General features: G+C 34.2%; 1 protein-coding gene across 1 annotated transcript; it reads right to left on the reverse strand.

Moving 5' to 3' along the window:
* Positions 1 to 6,109: 6,109 nt before the first annotated feature.
* Positions 6,110 to 7,632, reverse strand: LOC136067817 (uncharacterized mitochondrial protein AtMg00810-like). The gene is made up of 2 exons (XM_065774131.1): positions 7,404 to 7,632; positions 6,110 to 6,996 (listed from the first exon to the last, which is right to left on the reverse strand). The coding sequence occupies exons 1-2, from the start codon at positions 7,630 to 7,632 to the stop codon at positions 6,110 to 6,112; spliced, it is 1,116 nt and encodes a 371-aa protein (XP_065630203.1).
* Positions 7,633 to 10,532: the final 2,900 nt, after the last annotated feature.

Here is a 10,532-nt window from a genome sequence, read left to right on the forward strand (position 1 = left end):
TGTAAGTTTCTTGAATTTGCCTCATATTGTACACACCAATTTTAATTGATCAGAAACTTATTAAAATGGCCAGGATAATATACACACCAATTTTAATTATTTGATTTTGCTTTGAGTCCAATAATGTACACACCAATTTTAAGCATTTAAACCGAGGCTACACCTTATGTTCTTTTTGTGCATGTGCTACACTTTCTCGAATACAAAATCTTACGATATGCAATAAGGTGTTCATGATTGGCTAGTGAACAGTGGTGAGATGGTTATTTATGCCTTTCTCAAAAAGTTCAAGTCCGACAATCAAAGGCATGTGACTTCAAGATCAAGACAAAGTGATCAAAAACTATAAACATCTTCCCACACAACATGCACTACAAAGCTCAGACTAGTAAAGTGTAATTAAATAAACTTATCAAAGCTAAACAAGGTACATAAACTTATTATGTAAAGATAATATACCAATCCTTGATTATAAATCCAAGATGTGAAATATAAAACACAAAAAATCTTTTTGGTTTTTAAAAAACTTTATGACCAAAAACAAAAAGCACACATTATGCTAAATGAATAATGCAAATGCAATGCATGACAGTGCTTAACTAAGCTATAGAAGGTACACAAACAAGAAATGTTAATTTCTTAATTAACCCTTTAGTACATGTACAAATTAGTACATACACAAAATCAGAAATAGCTTAGCACATATACAACACATACTATTTAAGTTTCTCCACAATGTCAAGCATGTTCTAAATCAAGAGAGGGATATTATAATTCATGTAATCCCCAAGAAAAAAAAAATAGACACAAAATAAAATATTTTTGTCTTTTTGAAATTTTTTAATGTTTTTGGATTTTTTTTTTTAATAAAAAACAAAACAACCAAAAACAAAAACAAAACATGTCCACAAACAATTGAAAGAATTAAATTAGAGACAAGTCAGCAACACTCACATTTGAGAATCTTTTCTCACAAATAGGAACAAATTTAGGAACATCAATATTCCTAACAGCAAATCTAGTCTCAGATTTTGGTTTTTGCCTCAACAAAGAACAATTTGGTCTAATATGACCAACAACACCACAAATGTGTCAAGTAAGCACAAAAACAGATTTATTATGCTCTCTAACAGTAGGTTTAGACATAGGTTTAGAAACTTCAGTGTCTACATAAGAACTTTTACCTTTGTCTAACCTAGCAAAATAAGCATTTTTCTTTATTATTCCTCTTGAAATGAGGGATATAAACTTTCTCAGTTTTAGGCTTAAGAGAAACAGATACACTTCTGTTATCAAGAGCAGGCTTGGTACTAGTCAAATTTTCAATTTTAGCTTTAGATTCAACTAACTCTTGTTCCAAGTTTTCATCTTCTCATCTTGAGAGGAAATTTGATTTCTCAAAAATTCATTCTTTTTATTATATTCATCTAATCTAACAATTAATTCCTCTTTTTCAAGATTAGCCAATTTTAACTCTTCCTTAAATTTCTTAGCAATTTTCATAGATTTCAATAATTCCTTACAAAGAATTTCACAGGCATCAATAAAATCAACAAAAGTATAAGCAGAAACATGATCAGAAAGACACTTCAAATTATCCATGAAAACAGGGGTCAAGAATCAACTCAGTGATCAAAAGATTTACAACAAGAGAGCTACCTGCTCTGATACCACTTGTTTGTTTTTAGACCCCTTAAAACACAACCGAATTAGCCTAGGTAATTAACCAAGTTATTACTTAGTCCAAATTTCAGATCTAAGTTATCACAATCAAACAATCATATCATGTATAGCAGTGAAAATATAAATAACACAAAGATATGATCACCCAGGAAAACCAAACCGGTAAAAAACCTGGGGAGGATTTAACCTAGCTATCCTCAAGGTAAACCTGAATCCATTATGAAAGAATTGAAGTTTTACAATAGTGACTTAAACCACTAACATCCTATTGCTACCCACCAGTAGAAACTTACTGACACGACCACGTGTAAGCTCCGAGACCATGGACTCCTTCTTTCTTGGATTCTCCAGCAAGTACAAGTACTCCCGCTTGTGTATCTTTAAGCTCTTATGGCAACAACTGAATAATCATCAAGTTCTTGAAGAAATCTTCTACTTGATAATTCTAAACTTGTGTGAAGGAAAGCTCCTCTCAGATCTCACAAGCGATTCACATAAATAGCAATATGAGCAACAAAGACCCTACAGAGGTTTGGGTACAAAACCCTAGATACAAAAGAGGCACAAGAGACACTCTAATATCTCTCTTAAAAGTCTTTTAAAAACATGCTTAGGGTTTCCTTTATATACTAGGAGAAGTAGATCTGAAACCCTAATCCTTAATGGGCTTGGGCTGAGTTGGAAAATTCTGCAGAAAAAATGTTCTACTCGATATTCGATCGATCGAGTCTAAGCTTCGATCGATCGAGCCAGGCCAAAAGTCACTAATACTTCTGCAGCCACTCAATTCCAACTTTACATAAAAGACACAACTTTAAGCAAGCCTAAACAAGACTAAACAACTTGTTTTTATCATGGTTTGCCAACATTACACATTAAAGTTCTAAATACATAAATTCCTAAATCTTTAGAACCTAACAACAAGTAAAAAAATTTAACCTTCTTGATTTCACAAAACATAAAATAAAAGACATATACCATGAATAACCTCATAATATAAATCAATAATCAATGTACCATATGTGAAACAAGAAACAATAAAAGCACATAAACATAAAGCATAATGTCTCCCCCTAACATATACAACTCATAAAAAAAAAATACATTAAAGCCAAAAACAAAATACATTAAATGAGCTCCTAAATACAATCTACAATCTCCAATCTCCCCCTATCTCCATAATGAATGTACTCCCCCTTTTTGTGACGAATTGGCAAAGGGCACTCATGACTCATCAAAGGGTGGAGCCAGTGGAATAGAACCTCTAGCACCCGCCAAATCTGCTCATAAAGCATGAAGCTCATTGAGCACATCCAACAGAAGCTATCCATGCGCTGCCTGAATGGTCATAATAGTATCTAGCATGGCACGCAAGGAAGAATCGCTCGATGTAGATGGTGGAGGATCCACAGCAGCTGTAGTATCTACATGCTCCTCAGCAGCAGGGTCACCAGATGGAGAAGGCCTCAATGCATCACCTGTAGAAGACTCTACTCTAGGGCGCTTAAAGCTAGCTTTCAACTGAGATGCTCTTTGCCTAAGGAAGGTGGCACCTATAGGAGCTATGATATGGACAGGCTCGAATGTGGGAAAGTCCTCTAAACCTAAGTCCAAAAGAATTCTATGAATAAAAACTGGAAAGAATAAACCATGGGATTTGGCACTACTCCTATGAACCTCAACAAGTGAGCAAATGAAAAGAGTGGAAAAACTCATAGAAGCATAGATGACGAGAGCGTACAAGAACGCATATCTCTTAATGGGAATAGTATAAAGATGAGATATAGGCCATATACTATGACAAGAAATCCTAAAAAACTAATAATTAAGCTCGGTAAGCTCATGAGAAGTGACATGAGGATTAGTACCCCAACTAATGGAAATACCAGAGATGAATGGCATAATGTCATCAAGAGGAGGGATCTAAGTGTAAGGGTACACAGGCTGCTATACCAAAGGTACACCAAGAGCAAAGGCCACTACATCAAGAGTAATGACATACTCTTCACCCCATATCCAACTCTTCACAAACTGAATGTTGGAATCATCGGAGTGGATAGAGAGGTTCGAGTAGAACTCTCTAATCAAAGCAGCCGAAGGAGGATGCTCAACCTCTAAGAGTGGTAACCAACCCCTACGCTTGAAATTCCTACATATCTCAGGATCAAGCTCATCTAAAATCACCTTATGCTCAGCCCATACCCGTCTAAATATATAAAGCTTCTCATAGTTTTCTTAGTTTTTCATGGTTCTAAACCTATCACTCTGGAACTCAGGAGTAGAAGGGGTGGTGTTTTTCTTGGCTTTAGTCTTCCTAACCATGATGCTAACGGTTTAAAGGAAAGGAAGACAAAAATAAAGAAAAGAACCAAGGGCAGATGGCATTAGAGAGGGTTAGAGCACAAAAATATCAATGAATAACAATCTATATGATGCATGTAACGAATGCACTTATGATGCATGCTCTAATGCATTGAAATTTGTTCAATTTTACTTTATAAACCAACGATTAACTTGAACATAGAGTTTTAGTTCAAAAACCCCAAATTTTGAAAAACCCAATTTCAAAAATTAAACCAAATTGATCAATTAATCATTATACTAGTTAGGAAACATCATACCATGAATTAATTTATCAATATCACAAGGCAATTTCATCAAATCAAACCCAATTGAACAAAATCCCCAATTTCACAAAGTTCCAAGCCCTAGAAATTTCAGTTGTTCTTAAACCAATAATTTAACCAAATTAATGCATAGGAATCATGTTTATATCATCTAAGAACAAAAACCCATTGAACCAAATTGATTAAAAACAATTGAAATGAACAAAAATCTCTAAAATGCTATGTTCGAATTTTTCAAAAAAAAAAAAGCATGATACATGTGATTAAGTTGAAAAAGAAAGGGTATAAAAGACTTACCAAAGCTTGAGGACAAAAACCTTGGAGAAATTTATGGAAGAAAACGACAAAAATCCTTAGATTGGATCGGTCGAAGAGAGAAAGTGAGAAAAAGTTTGAAAAAGCTTTTGAAATAGTGAAGAACACGTAAGGAGATGCTTTTTATAAAACTCAACTTTCGAATTTCGATATGTCGAAATTGGGCTTCGATCGATCGAAAAATAGATTCAATTGATTGAGCACCAATCGAGCATCAATCAAGCCAGGCAATTTTAAACGAAATTTTTAATTGCATTTTCAATTGATCGAAAAACAGGCTCAATTGATCGAAAATCTAGAATTTTGAAAATTTTGAAAAACAAAGGAAGTTTTATTCAGAAACCACTCAAACCACTTTATTTCATGAATGAAATGCATGAGTATGAGTTTAAAATTTTTCCAAAAACACTTGAATTCAACCTAGATCTTCCAAAAACAAGATTTTCACACTTTTGTCCCCAAAACTCAAACAATGAACATTTTGTATCAAAATCAAGGAACATATAATCTTGGATGGCTAAACCAAATTCACACATAATTTCATGTACTGAGTTTAGCAAAGAATAACTTGTATAGTTTGTGTAACTAGTAACAGCATGAGATACATGTGAGGTGATTTGTAGATAGTAATCAATCACAATTTCTACATTATTAATCACATAAGTTTGAAAGTGACTATCACTTAAAGAGTTACATCATATAACTTTCACATCTCCTAGAAAACAAGCTTGCAATCAAGTAATTTTTTTTTTCCTCATAATGTACACACTATTTTTATTTCATTGTGAAATTGTTATTTAAGCCAGATAATGTACACACTAATTTTATTTCTTTGTGTCATCTTTATTATAGCCCAATAATGTACACACCAATTTTATTATTAATCTGAGGCTAAACCTTATGTTCTTTTTGTGCATGTGCTACACTTTCTTGAGCACAAAATCTTATGATATGCACTAAGGTGTTCATGATTGGCTAGTAAACAGTTGTGAGATAGTTATTTATGCCTTTCTCTTTAGGTTCCAATCCTAATAATCAAAAGCATGTGACTTCAAAATCAAGATCATGTGATCAAAAAGTATAAACAACTCCAACACAACATGCATTACATAGCTAAAACTAGTAAAGTGTAGAAAAAATAAGCTCATTCAAGCTAAACAAGGTACACAACATCTTATGTAAAGATAATAAGCTAACCTTGATTACAAATCCAAGATATACAAAACACATCCCTCTTTTTTCTTTTCTTTTTAATAGAAATAAACAAAAACAACCTATCATGAAATGCATGAATGTAATGCAATTCAAATCCTAAAAGCAAAAAGAAACAAAACATCAAAAGAAGAATGGTCACAAAGAGTATTGAGATGAAGCACAAGGACCAAAAGAGCCAAGGATGACTAGGGACACATAATCACACCAATCACTTGACAAAGTGTCTTAAACTTACTTCTATCAAGAGATTTGGTGAAGATGTCAACATTCTAACTTTCAGTAGGGATATATTCAATAACCACAATCTTTCTTTCAACCAAATCCCTAATAAAGTGATATCTAATCTCTATGTGCTTAGTCTTAGAATGTTGAACAGGGTTCTTAGAGACATTGATAGCACTAGAATTATCACAATAGACAACCATAGTGTCCTGTGATATCTCATAATCACCTAAAAGTTTTTTCATCCAAAGGAGCTGTGAACAACAACTTCCAGCAGCAATATATTCTACTTCTGTGGTTGACAGAGAGACATAATTTTGGCTTTTACTTATCCAAGCAACAAGATTGGCCCCTACATAAAAACATCCACCAGTGGTGTTTTTTCTATCATTAGCATTGCCGACCCAATATGCATCTGAGTATCCAGCAAGAGACATATTTGACTTTTTGCTATAAAACAATCCATAATCACAAGTTCCACTAATATATTTAATTATTCTTTTAATAGCATTCAAATGTGAAACTTTAGGATTAGATTGAAACTTAGAACATACACCAACACTGAAAGCAATATCTGGATGACTAGCAATTAAATACAGAAGACAACCAATTGTGCTTCTATATAATGTAACTTTAACAGACTCACCTGAAGGATCATTGGTTAGTTTTGCATTTGCAACCATTGGTGTTCTAGCATGTGCAGATTTTTCAAGTCCAAATCTCTTGACAAGATTTCTAGCATACTTTGCTTGGTTAATGTAAATTCTAGAATCAGTTTGCTTCACCTGCAATCCCAATAAATAAGTTAGTTCACCAACCATACTCATTTCAAACATCTTCTTCATTTCATCTGCAAAAGATTTAGCAAGAGAATCATTAGTAGCACCAGACTCATTAGTAGCACCAAAAACGATATCATCAACATAAATTTGAGCTAATACAAAATAATTCTTATCCTTTCATAAGAAGAGAGTAGTATCTGCAAATCATCTTTTAAATCCATGCTCAGTGAGATAGGCAATTAACCTATCATACCATGCCCTGGGAGCTTGTTTCAACTCGTAGAGTGCTCTCTTCAACTTGTAGACATCCTCCGGTCTATGAGGATCAACAAAACCCTTTGGTTATTCAACATGCACCTCTTCTTGCAACATCCCATTCAAAAATATACTCTTAACATCCATTTGATATAACTTGAAATTCAAATGACTTGCTATGGCCAAGAGTATCCTAATGGATTCCACTCTTGCTACTAGTGCAAAAGTCTCATCAAAATCAATCCCTTCCACTTGTGTGTGTATCCTTGAGCAACAAGTCATGATTTATTTCTAATAATTGTACCATGTTCATTTGACTTGTTCTTGAAAATCCACTTAGTTCCTATCACATTCACTCCCTTCGGTCTCGGAACTAACTCCCACACATCATTCCAAACAAATTGATGAAGTTCTTCAAGCATAGAATTAATCCAATCAGCATTTTGAAGTGCTTCATCCACTTTCTTCAGTTCGAATTGGGATAGATAGCATGAGTGAGTAATTACATTCAAGGTTTTAGACCTCAATCTCATGTTATCATTCAGACTACATAATATATTTATGACAATGTGATTTAACTTTACTCTAGTAGATGGACCTTTGACCAAAGATGTAGAGGTACCTTTTTTGTTCAGATGAAGAACTAGGCTCTCTTTGTTCTTGTTGGGTTTCACGAATTAAAATGGATGGTTCTAAAACCAATGGTTCTGAAACAACATCATTCAATAACTGTAGTTCTTCATCACTATGCTGCCCAACATAATCTTCAGGAAGAGAATCTTCAACCTCAACAGTCTTTTCTTGAACTGGAGAAGTGTCTTCTGAATGAGATTCTGAACATAGTTCATTATAGATCACCACATTTGAAGAATCCATAACTGTTTTAGTTCTCAGATTGTACACTCTATATGCTCTACTGGTAGAAAAGTAGCCTAGAAAATATCTTTTGTCGCTCTTCGCATCAAACTTTTCTAGGTTCTCCCTATCACGCAAAATATAACAGTCACTACCAAATATCTTGAAGTATTTGACAACAGGCTTCTTTCCTCTCCAAAGTTCATATGGAGTTTTCTTGGAATCAAGTATGAAATACACTCGGTTGAATGTATGGCAAGCAATGTTAACTACTTCTCTCCAGAATGACTTGGGCATCTTCTTGTTATTTAGCATGACATGAGCCATTTCTTGAATAAACCTATTCTTTCGTTCTACTATTCCATTCTGCTGTGGTGTCTTGGGTGAAGAGAACTCTTGATGTATGCCTTGATCATTGCGAAAAGTAGCCAGTTTTATGTTCTCAAATTCTCTCCCATGATCACTTCTAATTCTGGCTATCACAATACCTTTTTCAACTTGCAATTTCTTACACAAGTGTATCATCTTTTCAGGAGCCTCAGTCTTATCTCTCAAAAGCACAACCCAAGTATATCTAGTGAAATCATCCACAACAACTAAAATATACTTCTTTCCACCTAAACTCTGAACTCTGGTAGGACCCATGAGATCAATGTGTAACAACTCTAGAAGTCTTGAGGTTTGAAGTTCAGTTACAAACAGATGCTTAAACTTCACTTGTTTACCCATCTGACATGGTCCACATATGCACTTCTCTATCTTTTCAAACTTGGGCAAAACAATAATTGCATCACATTTGGAGATCTTCTCTAATTGCTAGTGACTTGCATGTCCCAACCATTGATGCCATAAGTCTACTTGATTTATCTTCGCACTAAAGCACTTGTTGCTTATACTTGGTGTTATACCATAGTAGTTATCAACTATCCTAACACCAATACACATGCAATCACCTCCTCCATCAAGTATCTCACATTCATACTTGGTAAAGAGAACATTCAATCCATTGTCACAAATCTGACTGATGCAGAGTAAGTTAGCCTTCAGCCCATCAACATACTAAACATCTTTAAATATTTGCAAACCTAGAATGTCCCTCTGATCATAGATTTGATCTCATCTCCAAACGTGATTGTCCCAATCTTTCCTTTAAAAAGTGTCTTGAATAGAGCTTTATTTCCTATCATATGCCTGGAACAACCACTATCCAAATACCAAAGACAAGAATCGCGTGCCTTTAAGGCGGTTAAATCTGTATAACACACATAATTATCATCACATGTAATTATACCAAGATACTCAAGGAAAGACTTAACACATGCAACAAGCCATATAAACCAAAAGTAGAAAAGCTGGATTTTTAGCAAAAAGAACTTCAAAGAATCCATGACAACAGGGGTCAAGGATCAACTCTTAGATCAAAAGATCTAAAAACACAAGAGCTAACCCGCTCAGATACACTTGTACATTTTTAGACCCCTTAACATGAGTTGTTTAACCTAGTTATTTAACCAAGTAATTACTTAGAAAAATTATTCAGATCTAGGTTAATACAAATAAAACCATATCATGTAAATAATGTGAAAAAATAAAGAACACAACGATATGATAACCCAGGAAAACCTTACTAGTAAAAAACCTGGGGAGGATTTAACCTAGCTATCCTCAAGGTAAAACAGATCCATTATGAAAGAATTGAAGTTTTTACAATAGAACTCAGACCACTAACATCCTATTGCTACCTTGAGTAGAAAACTTACTACCACGACCACGTAACAGTTTCGAGTTCACGGACTACTTCTTTCCTTGATCTACTACAACCACATGTTCTCCTACTTGTGACTTTGAGACTCCACTCAAAGGTTTCAGGTCTTTTTTAAAGTTCTTTATGCAGCAACTGAAAAGATCATCAAGTTCTTGATGCGAATTTTGATCTTGACAACTCTATATGTGTGTATAATGGTAAACACCTCTAGATCTCACAGAAGATTCAATACACAACTCTCAAAAGGCCTTTCAAACGTAGCTAGGGTTTTTCCATTTATACTTGGAGTAAAACACAAAACCCCACATGTTAAACAGGCTTGGGCTGAATTAGAAATTCTGTAGAAAAATAAATCTGCACGAGTTTATAAATCCTGCAATTACTTGATTCTAATTTTACATTAAATCACACTTTGAGCAAGCCTAAACCTAGACTATATGTTTTAATCATGGTTTGCCAACATATTACAAATTGACGTTCTAATACATTAGTTCCTAAAGTCTTAGAACCTAACAAAACTGATCAAAAAGGCTTAATAATTATAGTGAGGAAATACCCATATACAACATATAGCCCTGAGAAGGATTGAGTTGCAGTAGCACCATTTGGCTTCCACCCTAGCTTATACTACCCACTTGATATCGCACACAAGGGACTCCTTTGTTCTAACAGAGTACCACAATGAATAAGAGAATTCCTTTTGGTGCCAAATCTGATAAACTGAGGCCCTAAAAGCTAATTTACAAACCATAGCTTTCATAATTCTTCCTTTTACAAGGCAATAGTGCATGAGCTTCTTCCAACAAACAAGTG

The sequence above is a fragment of the Quercus suber genome, unplaced genomic scaffold (assembly GCF_002906115.3).
Source record: "Quercus suber isolate HL8 unplaced genomic scaffold, Cork oak 2.0 scaffold_86, whole genome shotgun sequence".
Taxonomy (NCBI): domain Eukaryota; kingdom Viridiplantae; phylum Streptophyta; class Magnoliopsida; order Fagales; family Fagaceae; genus Quercus; species Quercus suber.